This window comes from Salmo trutta, chromosome 24 (assembly GCF_901001165.1).
Source record: "Salmo trutta chromosome 24, fSalTru1.1, whole genome shotgun sequence".
In the NCBI taxonomy this organism is placed as follows: Eukaryota; Metazoa; Chordata; class Actinopteri; order Salmoniformes; family Salmonidae; genus Salmo; species Salmo trutta.
In genome coordinates, this window is record NC_042980.1 from 16,202,425 (window position 1) to 16,220,871 (window position 18,447).

The 18,447-nt window shown below is 44.2% G+C and overlaps 1 protein-coding gene across 3 annotated transcripts in view; it reads left to right on the forward strand.

Moving 5' to 3' along the window:
• uggt2 (UDP-glucose glycoprotein glucosyltransferase 2) overlaps positions 1-18,226 on the forward strand; it is a 43,165-nt gene extending 24,939 nt beyond the window's left edge. Inside the window, exons 27-41 of one of the 3 annotated variants that reach the window (XM_029711260.1) lie at positions 693-772; positions 2,134-2,323; positions 2,437-2,595; positions 2,819-2,904; positions 6,779-6,875; positions 8,242-8,324; positions 8,474-8,557; positions 10,735-10,839; positions 10,999-11,083; positions 11,695-11,877; positions 12,044-12,204; positions 15,080-15,194; positions 15,370-15,486; positions 16,483-16,666; positions 17,007-18,226. In XM_029711260.1, coding sequence (XP_029567120.1) covers positions 693-772; positions 2,134-2,323; positions 2,437-2,595; positions 2,819-2,904; positions 6,779-6,875; positions 8,242-8,324; positions 8,474-8,557; positions 10,735-10,839; positions 10,999-11,083; positions 11,695-11,877; positions 12,044-12,204; positions 15,080-15,194; positions 15,370-15,486; positions 16,483-16,666; positions 17,007-17,029 — 1,752 coding nt within the window. In that variant the 3' untranslated portion in view covers positions 17,030-18,226. Of the gene's footprint in view, positions 1-692; positions 773-2,133; positions 2,324-2,436; positions 2,596-2,818; positions 2,905-6,778; positions 6,876-8,241; positions 8,325-8,473; positions 8,558-8,660; positions 8,685-10,734; positions 10,840-10,998; positions 11,084-11,694; positions 11,878-12,043; positions 12,205-15,079; positions 15,195-15,369; positions 15,487-16,482; positions 16,667-17,006 lie in introns of all 3 variants that reach the window. The other 2 variants (XM_029711261.1, XM_029711262.1) reach the window with 2 other exon arrangements.
• The last annotated feature ends 221 nt before the right edge of the window (positions 18,227-18,447 follow it).

Sequence of the window (18,447 nt, forward strand, 5' to 3'; positions counted from 1 at the left end):
ACTCTGTTGCTCTGCGAGGGCTATTCCATGCTAATTATCCAACTTGACAGATATTTGCCAGTTATTTTTGCTGCACAGTGTGAAATGTACAGCTCTGAGTTCCTCTGGGAGAAGGAAAGGACGCCGTTATTTGAAGCTGCCTGCTTATTCAGTCTGATGATGATTCACGGACACCAACCCACTGGCTGCCCTCTGTGCATTAGCTGCCCGCCTGCCTGTTATATGACTGAGGTGAATTCTATGAGTCACCTTGCTATCACTTCCTGAGCAGCCACTTCTGGTGTGATGTGGAGTGTGTCGCGGTGGCCAGGAGAGTGTGTTTCAGTGTGCATGTGATGCGGAAGTGATCACCCTGCCACTCAAATCAGCTGCAGGCAGCCAGGCACGGCTGGGAAACGCAGGAGAGAAACAGCTGTACACAGTCGCACACGCTGTTCTTATGCCCTCACCTCTGTTTGAGTCTTTCTGTCAACCTGAGCACTAGTCACTGTGTTTATTAAGGAGAAACTATGTATTGTGTTAGCTAGTTCTGTCAGGTTTTCACAGCGGTATACAGTAACCGAGTAGAGATGGACAGCAGACTTTGAGCTTCTCTGTAGAACTTTGAGCGTGTAGGTTTACCCTGCCTGCTGAGTGTGGTTTATTTCGCTGTGCACGCTAACTGGGTCGGGCCGCCCACTCCCCTCTTGCAGGTGCTCAGTCAAGTGGTCAATGTGAAACTGCAGGTGTTTATGAACTGCCGGGCCAAGCTGTCCGATATGCCCCTCAAGAGGTAAGCTTCCTCCTCTGCTCCTAATTAAACTTACTGCCCCAGTACTGGTGTGTGTGTGTGTGTGTGTGTGTGTGTGTGTGTGTGTGTGTGTGTGTGTGTGTGTGTGTGTGTGTGTGTGTGTGTGTGTGACCACCCAGGACCTCTCTGAGACTGCCCCACAGATACTATCTGTTTAATAACACCACCTTATTGCTCTGGGCCTCCCCTGAACACATGTGTTAGTACATTGAGGTATGGAGGTTTTAAGGTAGATGCGTTCTCTTGATCACATAGTTGCAATTGAGTGGAGTTTCTTTCTTAACATGAATGATATTTGATGGTATCCGTGTGTAAATGTTAACTTAATTTGTGGGTTTAGGAGAATAAGCAACAATGAATAATAAGGCAATTTAGACTGCAAGAGTCCTTCCAACTACAACGCCCCAGCAGTGACTGAGGGATGCTAACTCTTTCGCTCACTATTTGTGATATTTTGCTACTGGCGAGCACAGGTGCATCCCATCCGTTGCCATTGCGAGCACATTGTAATGTCTTCCAAGACTTTCATGGCTTGAGGGGGATGGCGAGGAGGATATCAGTTCAGTTGGCTGCTTTCTTCAGCTCTTTCTGACTTTTCTCTCTGTCTAGAATTGGTTCACTCTTCCAAATTGGGACCAATCCAATAAAGATAGGGGGAGAGAGAGAGAGAGTTTCCTCTGGAGACTTGGTTATGGCTCAGTAATTTAATCCTCTGTCCCCTCTTCCCCCTAACTTCATATGCACCAGCCTTCTCGCTCTCTTCCACCCTGGAGTCAAAGCGCTCCTCTCTCTAACTCTCCCCAGCAGCAAGGCAAGCTGCTGCAACTGAAATTAACTTTTGAAAAATCTTCTCGGGAGGAAATGTGAGGATCCTTTAGCCTCTGGGATCGGATGGCAGTTTTAAATACAGAGAGAAGGTGTTAGTAATATTGATCGTCTGCCGCGTTATCTTTACTCATTACGACTTCACTGTGTCAGAGGGCAGATTGAAGAAAAGCAATTAGCATAAAGATTAGCAGACAATAACCTATGTGAAAACTGGCTGACTAATACCATTGAAGTAGTATATACTCTATATCTGGGGTATACGTTGCTATTATTGGCCGATACGGTTTCAGATACCTCCCTTTTAAAGACACTGTATCCTCAGCGGTCACAATAGAATGACTCTCTTCCCTAGAAAGTGAAATAGTGTACAACATGTCTGTCGATAGCTAACAGAAGCTACTCAGTTGTGTTCCATCTGTCTCCAATGACCTAATCGTGATAATCGTTAACACTCGCAGTTTTAGGTGAGAACCGATCGACTTCTGTCACTCCTCACTTAACTCTTCTCTCTTTAGCTTCTACCGTTTTGTGTTGGAGTCGGATGTGTCTTTCCTGGCCAATGAAACAGTGTCTGCGGGACCAGTGGCTCACTTCTTGGAGCTCCCTGACTCGCCCCTCCTCACCCTCAACATGATCACCCCAGAGAGCTGGATGGTGGAGGCTGTCAGGAGCCCCTATGATCTGGACAACATCCACCTACAGGAGGTACTGAGCTAGGCTAATGGGTATTTGAACAAAGCCCAAACCAGAACAAACCAAGGGAAGAGACATGACTCCTCCTTAACTCTCTGACCTCTGACCTTTTAACCTCTGTTCAGATGAAAGGTGTAGTGACTGCAGAGTACGAGCTGGAGCACCTGCTGCTGGAGGGCCACTGCTTTGACCTGTCTACGGGCCAGCCGCCCCGCGGCCTGCAGTTCACCCTGGGCATGAGCCAGGACCCCCTCATGCAGGACACCATTGTCATGGCCAACCTGGTGAGAATCACTAGTTGTAGTAGTTGAATGTGCGCCATCTTGGCTTCAAGTTTCATGATGGCTCAAAAAGGAATTTGAATGGTATTGTTATGTGTTTGGTGCTCGTATGGAGGACAGTTTGCAGAACTGTGTACAGCTATGCTTCTGATAATGGACTCAAGGAATGAAAATAGATGGATCTCAGATCATTCTCTGACGTTATCTTAAACCATGTTGTCAATAGGGATACTTCCAGTTGAAAGCCAATCCTGGAGCCTGGATCTTGAAGCTACGGGAGGGGAGGTCAGAGGATATCTATCAAATTCTAGCGTGAGTAGAGTGAGTCTACGGAATCAATATTTTAGTTGATTTTGCATTCATTTTCCTTTGAATCTCCCAGTGTGCCATCACAGTTTTTTTTTCTCTCATCATATCACTGCATTCCAGATAGGAGTTAGTAATTTGTGTGAACGCATGCAGAGCCTGCTGGTAATTAACTGTCTCCATCTGTACAACATCTGAGTTTTTTTTTTTTTTTTACCTCAGTAACCGCTCGCTGGAGGTACCAAGCACATCGCTATGGTAACGCAGGGAGCTGCTGACTTTGTTGCAGCTCAAGGTTTTGATGAGCGCAGGGAGTTGTGCTGTGTGCGTATGGCCTCAGAGACAGACATGGGTGGGAGGAGGGAGGGAGGGAGGGTGGGAGGGATGCTATTAGAGGGAAGACCGGGTGGAGGGATGATTCAGCCGTTCACCTGCCATCCCATCTTCTCTAAACCCAGGAAAATCAGCAGCACAAATCTTCCTGGCTGCTAGGAAGGGCGTGGGTGTGGATCGCTGCTAATACAGGCAGCGTTGCTGTTTTAATATATCCCATGATGTACATGCATATTAACTGTAGTCGATTTTAGACATTCCTCTCTAGGGTTGCGGCTTGGTCAAGCCTTTTTGAAATTCCATGCATTTATCTGTCTGATGTCTTAAAAACACATCAACCTAATGACCAAATGTATCTTATTAAAACCCTCATAAATGTATCACTCATGACACCACTTGCAGTTCTGTGCATGGAAATCCTAGAGAATATGATTGGACAATTCCGTGATTCCATCCGTGGATCCGTACGTACAGTACATTGGGTCTCCCAGGTATTACCCACCCATTCATCTCCACACAGGGAAGATTTAGGACACCTCCAGCCCTGGATTCCACCACAATCATATCAGACAACAAGAGTTATTCCCCAATCCTCCAGGTGAAGCTAAAAGGTGATGTCATTTTTCACCTTGGCAGTGCCATTATTCTTACGGTTAATGGCGCTCTGCTCTGGTTAGGGGGGCCGATCGGAGCCGAGTGGGAGTGTCTGTTCACTGCGAGTCCCAACGCCATGCTCTCTCCTGTAGCGTACTGGTCCTGACAGCGATGAATGAGACGCCCAGCTGTCCCCGGATACAAATTGATCTCTTGCGCTTTTCCCACCACAGCCCCTAATGGCCTCGGTGGAGGCGACAGTGGACCAGTCCAAACCAAACAGCACTTTCCGACTGTGGAAAATGCACTTTGTGCCCCATGCGGGCTGACATTTATCATGGTGATACGGTTAATTCTCTGCCGTTAGTAAGCGCTGAAGTGATGATGGTTTGCTGAGTCACAGCCTATTGATCATCTCTGGCTGCAGGTTGTTCAGTGGCGTTGTAACCCTCAGACCTTAGGTGTCTAATGTTACTTACCCCACAGAGACACTCTCCACTGGACAAGGGTTAAGAACAGAACACTGGGTCATCTTAAAACAATTACAGCCAAAGTCCAGTGGCCACGCCATTGACACTCAAGGTGTTTCCTCATAAAGAATGCGTCAATAGATAAAACAGAAAGAATGGTTGGAAAGTAACCACTGATAAAATGGAATAAAGGGGATGCTGAATGACGAGCAGGGGGGGATTAATATGATCAGAGCGAGACCTTGGCGGAGTTCCCAGAAAGGCCTGTTTGCATGCATCATTCTGTTGTCTGTCAATGTACGCCTTGTCGGTGGTCCCCAGTGCTTTTCTCTCACCGTGTGTTTTCTTCCTGAGCATAACCTTTGTTGTTGTCCTTGTGTTTTTCCCCCTCCCTCTAGATTGATGGGTTTGGCTGGGAGTGGGACACTCGTGCTGTGGGCTTCTTCACAGTTAATGGCATGTTAACTGGTGGCCTACGTGTGTGTGGATACTACAATATATTGAGCTCAATATGCTATGCAAGTGATGCGTCGTTTTCCAGGAAGCAGCCTTTTAGTTTTTCGTTTTTTTCTAGACTTTTTGAATGGTATTCAATGGGCAAAAACGTAGTGCAGTGGTTTTCAGGGCAAAAATCATCATAAAAGCCATCTGGCAGATGAAAATTCATCCACAAACTCAAATATAATTTTATATACAGTACCAGTCAAAAGTTTGGACACCAACTCATTCAAGGGTTTTCCTTTATTTTTTACTATTTTCTACATCGTAGAATAATAGTGAAGACATCACAACTATAAAATAACACATGGAATCATGTAGTAACCAAAAAAGTGTTAAACAAATCAAAATATATTTTATATTTTACATTGTTCAAAATAGGCACCCTTTGCCTTGATGACAGCTTTGCACACTCTTGGCATTCTCTCAACCAGCTTCATGAGGAATGCTTTTACAACAGTCTTGAAGGAGCTCCTACATATGCTGAGCACTTGTTGGCTGCTTTTCCTTCACTCTGCAGTCCAACTCATCCCAAACCATCTCAATTGGGTTGAGGTCGGGTGATTGTGGAGGCCAGGTCATCTGATGCAGCACTCCATCAGTCTCCTTGGTCAAATAGCCCTTACACAGCCTGGAGGTGCATTTTGGGTCATTGTCCTGTTGAAAACAAATGATAGTCCCACTAAGCTCAAACCAGATGGGATGGCGTATCACTGCAGAATGCTGTGGTAGCCATGATGGTTAAGTGCACCTTGAATTCAAAATAAATCACAGACAGTGTCACCAGCAAAGCACCCCCACACCTCCTCCTCCATGCTTCACGGTGGGAACCACACACGCGGAGATCACCCATTCACCTACTCTGTGTCTCACAAAGACACGGTATTTAGAACCAAAATCTCAAATTTGGACTCATCAGACCAAAGGACAAATTTCCACCGGTCTAATGTCCATTGCTTGTGTTTCTTGGCCCAAGCAAGTCTCTTCTTCTTATTGGTGTCCTTTAGTAGTGGTTTCTTTGCAGCAATTTGACCATGAAGGCCTGATTCACGCAGTCTCCTCTGAACAGTTGATGTTGAGATGTGTCTGTTACTTGAACTGCAATCTGAGGTGCAGTTAATTGCCAATTTCTGAGGCTGGTAACTCTAATGAACTTATTCTCTGCAGCAGAGGTAACTCTGGGTCTTCCTTTCCTGTGGCGGTCCTCATGAGAGCCAGTTTCATCATAGCGCTTGATGGTTTTTGCGACTGCACTTGAAGAAACGTTAAAAGTTCTTGAAATTTTCTGGATTGACTGACCTTCATGTTTTATAAGTAATGATGGACTATCGTTTCTCTTTGCTTATTTGAGCTGTTCTTGCCATAATATGAACTTGGTCTTCTACCAAATAGGGCTATCTTCTATATACCATGCCTACCTTGTCACAACACAAATGATTGGCTCAAACGTATGAAGAAGGAAAGGTATTCCACAAATTAACTTTTAACAAGGCACACCTGTTAATTGAAATGCATTCCAGGTGACTACCTCATGAAGCTGGTTGAGAGAATGCCAAGAGTGTGCAAAGCTGTCATCAAGGCAAAGGGTGGCTACTTTGAAGAATATCACATTTAAAATATATTTTGATTTGTTTAACCATTTTATGGTTACTACATGATTCCATTGTGTTATTTCATAGTTTTGATGTCTTCACTATTATTCTACAATGTAGAAAATAGTAAAAATAAAGAAAAACCCTTGAATGAGTAGGTGTGTCCAGACTTTTGACTGGGACTGTAGCTATATACATCTTAAATGGCCGCGTTTTCACGAATTTGATGATATAATCATCAAAAGATCAGGGGACATGATCTGGAAGAGGTGATTACTTTCACAGGGTATTGAGGGAGAGGCAAATGAGAGATGCTGTTCTGGGAATACTATGTCCGTGTTATAACTATATACTATTACAACTATTTCCCCCTAATTGTTGTCTCTCTGACAGGCATGATGGGACTGATTCTCCCAGTGATTCTCCCGCTGATACCGGTGACGTTAAAGTTGTGCTGAACAGCTTCCATAGCAAGATCATCAAAGTCAGGGTATGTATTCTCTAATGACATACACTATAAATACAAAGGTATGTGGACACCCCTGCAAATTAATGGATTCGGCTATTTCAGCCACACCTGTTGTTGACAGGTGTATAAAGTCAAGCACACAGCCATGCAATCTCCAAAGACAAACATTGCCAGTAGAATGGCCTTACTGATGACTTTCAACGTGGCACCGTCATAGGAATGCCACCTTTTCAACAAGTCAGTTTGTCAAATTTCTGGGCTGCCCCGGTCAACTGTAAGTGCTGTTATTGTGAAGTGGAAACGTCTAGGAGCAACAACGGCTCAGCTGTGAAGTGGTAGGCCAAACAAACTCACAGAACGGGGTCGCCGAGTGCCGAAATGCGTAGCTCGTAAAGATCGGCGGTCCTCGATTGCAACAGTCACTACCGAGTTCCAAACTGCCTCTGGAAGCAACGTCAGCACAAGAACTGTTCATCGGGAGCTTCATGAAATTATTTTCCATGGCCGAGCAGCCACACACAAGCCTAGGATCACCATGCACAATGCCAAGCGTCGGCTGGAGTGGTGTCGCCATTGGATTCTGGAGCAGTGGAAACGCGTTCTCTGGAGTGATGAATCACGCTTCACCTCCTGGCCGTCCGACGGACGAATTTGGATTTGGTGAATGCCAGGAATACGCTACCTGCCCCAATGCATAGTGCCAACTGTAAAGTTTGGTGGAGGAGGAATAATGTTCTGGGGCTAGTGAAGGGAAATCGTAACGCTACAGCATACAATGACATTCTAGACGATTCTGTGCTTCTAACTTTGTGCCAAAAGTTTATGGAAGGCCCTTTTCTGTTTCAGCATGACAATGCCCCTGTGCACAAAGCGAGGTCCATACAGAAATAGTTTGTCGAGATCAGTGTGGAAGAACTTGAATGGCCTGCACAGAGCCCTGACCTCAACCCCATTGAATACCTATGGGATGAATTGGTACGGCGACTGCGAGCCAGGCCTAATCACCCAACATCAGTGCCCGACCTCACTAATGCTCTTGTGGATGAATGGATGCAAGTCCCCCGCAGAAATGTTCCAACATCTAGTGGAAAGCCTTCCCAGATGAGTGGAGGCTGTTATAGCAGCAAAGGGGGACCAACTTCATATTAATACCCATGATTTTAGAATGAGATGCTCAACGAGCACATGTCCACATACTTTTGTCATGTAGTGTAGCTTTAACACAGGCACACACGCCAAGACAATGTCGTTTGGAGATATTCACCCATTTTTCTTAGTGCAATGTGTCATCTTCTAATCTAAGGATATTGCATGGATCCAAGTGTACTTCCAAGCTTCAGAGAGAAATGAAAGAAATAAACAGAGTGCCTCTAATTCCCCACTGTAGGTTCAGAAAAAGTCTGACAGAATCAGCGAGGACCTCCTAAGTGAAGCCACAGAGAATAAGGGAATATGGGACTCCATCGCCAGGTAAGAGTGTGGCGCATTCTCACATGCAGTTGCTATATGTTACATAGACTTCATTCGATCAAGTTACATCAATAGAATGGTGGTAAGAGCATTGATTTGTGGGCGAGTTGATCCACTATCTATGGACACTAATAATGCTGCGGTTTCAGCAGGAGAGATGGTGCCCTCGGAGCCAGGCTGAGATATTACTCTGTAAAATCTATTGCCAAAAAAATGTGCTACTGTAGACCTAGGTATGTGTGTATGTGTGTGTGTGTAGCGTGTGTAGCGTGTTGTTTCCATTGACACACCCTAACTGTGTGATCTGTCTCCTCACCTAATGCTTGCTGTGTGAAGTGTGTGGAGCACTTTTGAGAAAAGGTAGGACGTGTGTTGCTGCAACTACTTAACCTGTCTGTTTACCATATTGGTTAACATAGACGTGTCTTGTAAATGAATATTGGTTGCTTCCCAAGCTCAGTTCCTAATGATAATTATGCTTTATTTTTGGATATATTTTTTTGACATTGGTTATTTTCTTACTGTCACATTGAACTTCAAGTCACTGGTATAAACCCTTATTTTATTGAACATGATATTTTCTCATGAAAATAATATGCTTTGACGTAGACAGACGCTGCTAGAACTGCCCACACAGTAAACTGACGTTGTTGTGACTGTAGTAGGAACTGAAATGTGGAGAGTTACAATCCAGCTCTGGAGTTCCTCTGTAATTGTACTCGGGCTGTGGACGGCCGGAGAGTACTCTGAGGGTTGGGTCCTTCCAGAGGTCTGGATTATCTGGTGCATGTCGGCCAAACCGGCCCTCACCTGAAAAGCTGAAAACCTAAAGCTGCTTATGTGGGGTCCCGCTGGAGTGGAGCACTGCAGATGGCATTATCTGGCCCTCACAATGGAGGCCGCCTCTCGCCCCTCAGCCCTCGCCCCCTCCATAATGACAGGCTTAGCCAGGCCAGGCACAAGGCATCCTCCGGACCACAACGGTGATGGCCCAGCAGCCAGCTCACCAGGGCAAACAGCAGTGCATTGGTGGGGCTTACAGTAACACTGTGAGGCTGGCTCTTGTATGAGACATAGAGAGATGGAAGAGAGGCAGGCTTTAGCCTTGTATGACAGGGAGGGAGGGAGGGAGGGAGGGAGGGAGGGAGGGAGGGAGGGAGGGAGGACGGGTTGCTACAGTATTGTGTGTGAGGGCAGAGAGACTTTCTTTCCCTCTTCAATTCTATGCGCTGGAGCCTCTGGGCCTTTCTTTGCACTGCTGATTGAGTGTGGGAGGAGAGACTCCCCTCATCAGCAGTCTGTTACAGAGAAGGACACACAGTTTGACTGCAGACATCACTGCCCCAAGCACACTCCCTGATTGGTTTCCTCCAAATGTGCCCTGCATGATCTTATGAGTTTGGACAGTGTCTGGTTTGATAAACACTTGCCTGTACTCCTACCTTTAATCTTAGTTCAAGGCATCTTTTTTACTGTTTTTAACTGTTTGTTTTTACAGCGCTTACACAAGTTAATGATTTCATTTTGTTTATACTACACACTATCAAATCAGTTTAGGCTAGATTTGGATTGGAAAATGATTAGAACCTGGATACAGCACTTCCTTCCCAGCCTCTGGGGCTTGCACGCTTCTCAAATACTCTGTTCACATGCCATGTCCACAATATATCCATTCAGTCAATACACCTGACTATCCCAGAGGGTTCACCAATCTCATGACTGAGTCCAAAAACATCTGCCATTAGCAGCCGTGTGGGGATAGAGAGGAGCTAGTGCTCTGGAGGTGTTGTGAGAGTCTATTTCATTATCTGTTCTTTATTTGATATTTGTGGAGGAAAACAGAAGGGGCCCCATAAAAATTACAGCTGCCTTTTATTGTGTCTCTGCTGTAATCAGTTGATTACTCTGGAGGAGAGCCAGCAGGAGAGCAGTGGCACGTTCTACTGTAGAAGACACTAACAACTGATCCAGGTCTAGCAGAGGGGTGTCACGATCTTTGTAATTCTGTCGCTCAGTAAACACTACTCAAGTGTAAATATAAGGGATTTATGGTTGGAGAATCATCTATGTTACTGATGTGGTGTATTATGGTTCCTTCAGGCTGTAGCTAAACCATGCTGGCTAGACGGGGCGGCAGGTAGGCTAGTGGTTAGAGCGTTGGACTAGTAACCGAAAGGTTGCAAGATCAAATCCCCGAGCTGACAAGGTAAAAATCTGTCGTTCTGCCCCTGAACAAGGAAGTTAACCCACCGTTCCTAGGCCGTCATTGAAAATAAGAATTTGTTCTTAACTGACTTGCCTAGTTAAATAAAGGTAATAAAAAAAGGACTGAGGTAGTAGTGTTTGTCTGAGGAGGTTACTGAGCAGTCTACTTCAATCAGGCTTATGTAACGCGTATGGTCCTTTGTAGCATCGCAGGTGGTGGGTCCAGTTCAGAGGATGGAGAGAAGAACAGGGAAGATGTGCTCAACATCTTCTCTGTGGCCTCGGGCCATCTATATGAGCGCTTCCTGAGGTGAGACGCCCACACACAGAGACATACACTGCTGGTCTGGAGGCCCCATGCGCTTCTTGCCTTTTCTTAGCCCTCCTCCTCTGAGACTTACTCCCTCTCTCCCTCTCTCCCTCCCTCTCGTTCTCTTTCTTTCTCTCCCTCTCTCTCCTCCTGTTCCAGAATAATGATGCTGTCCGTCCTCCAGCACACCAAAACCCCTGTGAAGTTTTGGTTCCTCAAGAATTACCTCTCTCCGTCCTTCAAGGTAACCGCCTCACGGCTTGACTCCACACAAACTTTCTGCCTTCCTGCATTGTCGTGATAACTTTCTCCTCGTTGCAGCGCGACCCCTGGGAGAAATAGATTTGTTTGTGTTGAGGGATGAAAGGAACTGCGGTAGGCCTTCTCCTTTGTGATTGTGCTCTTTTTATCTATCTGTTCTTCCCACTATAGGGATGAGTCCATATACATGAACACCTACTAAGCTACATCATATATATACATCTAAAATAGTCAAACGAGCCACAGGAAAGGGCGAGTATTATAAAAATGTTCTGCATTTCGATTGTTTCACTATTTATGAAATATTTTATACGACTATTTTATGCCTCAAGGGCGTTCTGCTTGATCTGTGAAATGTGCATTACCAAGTGCTCAGTGTCTATATATTTACACTGATCAAGTGTAGCCTAGTTCAAAATATCCCAGCTGTTTTTGGGGGGATTTTAGTCAATTTCTCACAATAATTATTTTCTGAGACCAAATGTCAGAAAATATTGTACATTTTCTCATAAACCTAAAGAAGAAAATTCATTATTTTTCTGCTAGGCACGATCTATTTTTCCTCTCATTATATGAGGTTTTATATTTCTTTAGGAGTCCATACCTTACATGGCTGAGGCCTATGGTTTCCAGTATGAACTGGTCCAGTACAAATGGCCCCGCTGGCTTCACCAGCAGACTGAGAAACAGAGGATCATCTGGGGTTACAAGATCCTCTTCCTGGATGTCCTCTTCCCCCTGGCTGTGGACAAAATTATCTTTGTGGACGCTGACCAGGTAACTGCCTAGTGAAATCAAGATACCGCTGTTACAAAACCAAATGCATAGCCATAATAAAAATAGTAAATCATCTAGAAGTGGACCTGCAGGATTTGTGCATGTCAACTGTACGGTTTTAGTGCTGTCCGTGGTGCTGATTTACCGTTGTTCCTGGTCCTCGCAGATTGTTAGGGCCGATCTGAAGGAGCTGAGGGATTTGAACCTGGAGGGCGCCCCCTATGGGTACACTCCCTTCTGTGACAGTCGGAAGGAGATGGAGGGCTACCGCTTCTGGAAGACTGGCTACTGGGCCTCACATCTGGGGAACAGGAGATACCACATTAGGTAAACCCTGCTACAATAACTACACAGTTTGACGTTTTGATTTGTAGCGCTGTGTATGCCATTAATGTCCACCAGCGCCTGGAAGTGCATATTTACAATGTTACTATTGCGTAGTAAGCACATATTCTTTACTAATTCATACAAGCTTGACAGTTATGGTATCCTCCTACTTTTTTTTCCTTGTTAAGGTCGATCTACTGTCATTGTATTGATATTTAATTTAAGTTATTCACAGAAGATATGAAGGAAAATACAATTCAAGGAAAATGTGTTCTCTCAATGTATTCAGCAGAATAAATGCATACATTTGAAAACATTAACGTTCACTATTTGACAGTGACTCCTTTGAGTCGGCTATTGGCGGTTTATACAGAAACGTTCATCGATTATTTCCTGTCCTTCACAACAAGGCATAACATGGTTCTCAGAGGGAACAGTGGGTGAGGAAGATGCAGCAGGATGCTACCCTCTCTGCATAGATAAATTACCTTCTCTGATAAAACATTCCCTTTCTCACGCAGACGAGAATATTTGTATCACAACTACAGTATCGCACCTCTATTCGCTGCTTGGGGTTGGTCTTCATTAACATGTGTTATTCCTTGCACTCTGTGAGACTAACCCATGAAAGCCATACAATATGTATGTGGAACACCACATTGAAGAGACCGTTACTTCCAGAAGTGAGAAAATAGCTTTACTTCAGCTTCAATATTTACGGCCCTGTATCCGCATTGCTATACATGAATAACTAGGTGTTTTAAAGGGACTAGTGCACTGGTTCCTTGTTGGGGGTGCTGGTGGCCCATTTGAAGTGGCTTAATTCAGCCAGCCAGCTCTGCTGAACAGATTAAGCTCCCTAGCTAGATGCTCTATCCACTGGGCCAGGGCCAGAGCAGGAGTCCACTGCCTGGGAGGCTAGCTAGCTGGAACAAAGGCCGCCAGCGAGTCAGGAACATTTGTATTGGATTCCAGCGGGCTGCACAGCTGCATGGGGCCAACCACAGCCAAGCAGGGTGGACAGGGTGTGACATGAACCAAACCACACAGCTTGCTGAAATGCCAATAAATTCTCCTGTATGAGTCAGATTTAATTTAGACTGTCATGATCTGTGATGGGAGTCATGGCACATTAAGTACAGTGGCAAGAAAAAGTATGTGAACCCTTTAGAAATAGCTGGATTTCTGCATAAATTGATCATAAAATTTGATCTTCATCTAGGTCACAACAATAGACAAACACAGTCTGCTTAAAATAATAACACACAAACAATATGTTTTCATGTCTTTTATTGAACACACCGTGTAAACATTAACAGTACAGGGTGGGAAACGTATGTGAGCCCTTGGATTTAATAACGGATTGACCCTCCTTTGGCAGCAATAACCTCAACCAAACGTTTTCTGTAGTTGCGGATCAGACCTGCACAACGATCAGGAGGAATTTTGGACCATTCATCTTTACAAAACTGTTTCATTTCAGCAATATTCTTGGGATGTCTGGTGTGAACTGCACTCTTAGGTCAGACCACAGCATCTCAATCGGGTTGAGGTCAGGACTCTGACTGGGCCACTCCAGAAGGTGTATTTTCTTCTGTTGAAGCCATTCTGTTGTTGATTTACTTCTGTGTTTTGGGTCGTTGTCCTGTTGCATCACCCAACTTCTGATGAGCTTCAATTGGCGGACAGATAGCCTAACATTCTCCTGCAAAATGTCTTGATAAACTTGGGAATACATTTTTCTGTCAGTGATAGCAAGCTGTCCAGGTCCTGAGGCAGCAAAGCAGCCCCAAACCATGATGCTCCCTTCACCATACTTTACAGTTGGGATGAGGTTTTGATGTTGGTGTGCTGTGCCTTTTTTTCTCCACACAGTGTTGTGTGTTCCTGCCAAACAACTCAACTGTAGTTTCATCTGTCCATAGAATATTTTGCCAGTAGCGCTGTGGAACAGCCAGGTGCTCTTTTGCGAACTTCAGACGTGCAGCAATGTTTTGTTTGGACAGCAGTGGCTTCTTCCGTGGTGTCCTCCCATGAACACCATTCTTGTTTAGCGTTTTACGTATCGTAGACTCGTCAACAGAGATGTTCGCATGTCCCAGAGATTTCTGTAAGTCTTTAGCTGACACTCTAGGATTCTGCTCATTGAGCATTCTGCGCTGTGCTCTTGCAGTCATTTTTGCAGGACGGCCACTCCTAGGGAGATTAGTAACAGTGCTGAACTTTCTCCATTTATAGACAATTTGTCTTACAGTGGACTGATGAAGATCATGTGTAACCCTTTCCAGCTTTATGCAAGTCAACAATTCTTAATCTTAGGTCTTCTGGGATCTCTTTTGTTCGAGGCATGGTTTACATCAGGCAATGCTTCTTGTGAGTGTTTTTTAAAGGGCAGGGCAGCTCTAAACAACATCTCCAATCTCGTCTCATTGATTGGACTCCAGGTCAGCTGACTCCTGACTCCAATTAGCTTTTATTGAAGTCATTAGCCTAGGGGTTCACATACTTTTTCCAACCTACACTGGGAATGTTTAAATGATGTATTCAATATAGACAAGAAAAATACAATCATTTGTGTGTTATTAGTTTTCTATGTTTGTCTATTGTTGTGACTTAGATGAAGATCAGATCAAATCTGATGACCAATTTATGCAGAAATCCCAAGTAATTCCAAAGGGTTCACATACTTTTTCTTGCCACTGTACGTGGCACCTTTGTGTATGTTAACATGCTACACTAAATACACTTATAAATGTGGATGACTGGGATATTTAGCTTCGGTTTATGATAGCAGTATTTCCCTCTTGGTGGGTTATCCATTTCAAAGCATTTTGACGGTTATGAAACAGTCTCCTCTCTCTCTCTGTGTGACCAGTGCTCTGTATGTGGTGGATCTGAAGAAGTTCCGCAAGATAGCAGCAGGAGACCGACTGCGTGGCCAGTACCAAGCCCTGAGCCAGGATCCCAACAGTCTGTCCAACCTGGACCAGGTGAGAGGGGACATCACACACTTCTCTCTGTCTCAATGGCAGGACATCTACTGAGTTACAATGACATCCCCGTAGCAGAGGATCTGTTTCTGCTTACCTTCTGACAATTCTGTCAGTAAATGTCTAATTACTATTAATTGAAATGTAGAGTAAATGTTTGATTTCATTCTGATAGGACCTGCCCAACAACATGATCCACCAGGTGGCCATCAAGTCCCTTCCCCAGGAGTGGCTTTGGTGTGAGACTTGGTGTGACAACGCATCCAAGACCACCGCCAAGACCATTGACCTGGTGGGTCTATTTTCTATCTATCTATCTATCTATCTATCTATCTGACTGACTGACTGAAGAAGGGAATCTCATTACTATGCCAGACATACTCTTACTGATGGAAATGTCTCTTCAACACCCCCCCCCCCTGAACAGCAGCAGAGATATAGAAGTCTCCATCCTCTACCCCTGCAGGAAGCAAGAATAATCCTAGCTGATATTTACCAGCTAACACAGTCAAGAATAGAAGTGTCATTTACACATTCAATTCCACTGCTGTGAGCTGCAACAAAAAAACTATTATTTTAGTTTAGTTGGGGATAATATCGAGTAAAGTACATTTTTATAGAGTAGCAGTTGACTGTCCTAGTGTGGCTTTGTCAGTTACAACCTGACAGTCGTAGCAACTTCCACATTGGGACTATAGCTGTGAGTCCACTTGCGCAAAGAGGAGGCCATCATTTTCTTAGTCTATTCCGCAAGGTCTTGTAAAACTTAGCAGTGCTAACAACCTCCCGTATTCATTTTTATTGAGGAAGAGCAATTCATACTAAGTGCCAATATCCTTAGTATGCATTATCGAGTGTGGATCTTATGTAAACTCCATGATTTTGACTCAGTTTTATTGCATATCCTCTTAGGCTCCATAACTTCTATCATCCATCCAGTAATGCTAATGTGTTTGGCATTTATCGGCTCTAAGTTTTTGTGATGACAGTAGAAAATATGGGAAATTGGTGTTATTTCCCCCATCTCCTAAACTAATTATGAGTATAGAGTGAAGAATTGGCTGTGGGAATATCTGACAGGCTCACAATGACTGGAAAGTGAAGCATACTATTTTCTGACCCTGAGACACCACTGGGCACCACCGATACATGAGAAAGACTAATGTCTCTTTAATGGAGAAGGAAATCAGATCAGCTTTAAATGGTAGCTGCAGACACCGGGGGGGGGGGGGTCCATTGTTCTGGTGGAAGAAGTCATGACTGATGTGTCTGTCTGCGTTATCTGCAGTGTAATAACCCCAAGACCAAGGAGCCCAAGCTGTCGGCGGCCGTGAGGATTGTGCCTGAGTGGGTGGAGTACGACAACAAGATCAAACAGTTACTGAGAGACGTCCAGGAGCAGAAAGACAATGACCGAGCAACGCAGACGCAGAGCCCGATGCCTGAACCCTCCTCCTCACCAGAGAAGACGGGTTAGTATACAGAGTCAGAAGACTCACTCAGTTTCTAGTCCCGTTATAGCTGCTCCCAAACAGGAGAGGTCTCTGAACATATCAATCTATATCCCAATGGGCACAGATGCCAAGTCAACGTTGGTTCAACGTAATTTCATTGAAATGACATGGAAACGATGTTGATTCAACCAGTGTGCCCAGTGGGATGTGTGTATCCATTTATTTTTGTCCCTTTCTTTTAGCTTTTTTTATGTAGTTTTCTCTACTTATTTACAGTTACACCAAATACAACCCAATGTCCTGACAGGTCTAAACTGTACCAGATAACAGCAGTCATTTCTCACCGTCTAACTTCCAGGCAGCGAGCGTGATGAACTCTAGCACCTGCCCACAGTGCTGAAGAGGAGAGAGGCATATTTGCACCTAATTCTCCGATGAAGCTTGAAGACTACAAAGATGATGTACATTTCCCACAAACGTACATGGCCAAGAAGTATTACGCCCTCCCTTGGAAAAGACAGAGGGACACGAGAAAATCTTTTTATTTTTTACGAAGGAAATCATTTGACGTAACCCTTTCTTATGGTTTAATATAAACTTTATGGACAGTAGTTTGCTTCATGGTCTTCTCTTATGTAAAGAAGTATAAAGGGTTAAGAGGTCACTGTTGGTGAAAGCCATTTGTAGTCTGTAAAAGACATTTGAAATGATTGCACTGATACTGTATGCAAAGAATCAAATGAATACGGCTCATTCATAAGCTGACTTTGGGTTCTCTGTGCTCTGTTAAGATCAGCTTACATTAGAATTTTTATGACAACATTCTTAGCATTTTCGAGCACCAAGCCACATCTAAATTGCCTGGCAATGTAGGCTGCTAATGGGCCTTTTAGTTTGTCTGTTATTGATTGGTGCGATATTGCCATTGACTTAAATGCCCATCAGCGCTTGGAGACGTTACATTTTGATAATTGATTTCTTGCACTACTTGCAAACAATTGCAATGGGGGCTCACATGGCTCATATCTGTACATTAATGTTCTCTGCTGTATAGGGGATGTAATCAACACTACACACACTGTGGTCCGAGAGTCCCACAATGCTGTCTGTCTGAATGATTGCTTCACCAACCATTTCAAATCTCTGCCAAGTGATGCAACACTACAAACACTTTGTTGCCAGATAGGAAACTCCTTTTCCTGTAATCACTGGGAGGACAATGATCTCAGCATTTCACTATCCATTTGCAAATATACGTACGTCACAGTAAGGTACAATCTCAAACTATTAAATTATCATTATTTACATACCTTGTTTGTCGGTTAAAGTATGTTACATTTTAGACTGCATTTTTCAATACCTTGAAATGTACAGCAAATCTTCTCAGGAATGAAATAGGTGTTGATGCATTATCAAAACTCCTTTTATACCTGTCACTGTCTTGTCTTAACAGCCAATAGCTTGCTCTTAAGTTCAGCTTTTCACCTCACTGTGTGTCAAAAGAAGGTGTTTCTTGTCTTTGTCAATTTCAGGTGTGAGGAATAAAATCTCTTTGCTACCAAAACCTCATTACGTATATGAACTGCCATTGTGTCGGTGTGTGATTGATGGAGGTGTGATGTGTGCCCTGGCAGAGGTACAGAACATGCTTATGAATTCTGATATTACTTGTCTGAGAGAAAGTGCATTATTCTGATATTTTCAAACTGGTTATCACGACCCATTCTAATTTACTTGCAGTCTCTGCACTCCACAAACAGAAAATTAGGTTATTGAGATCACGTGTAACTGTATCGTTC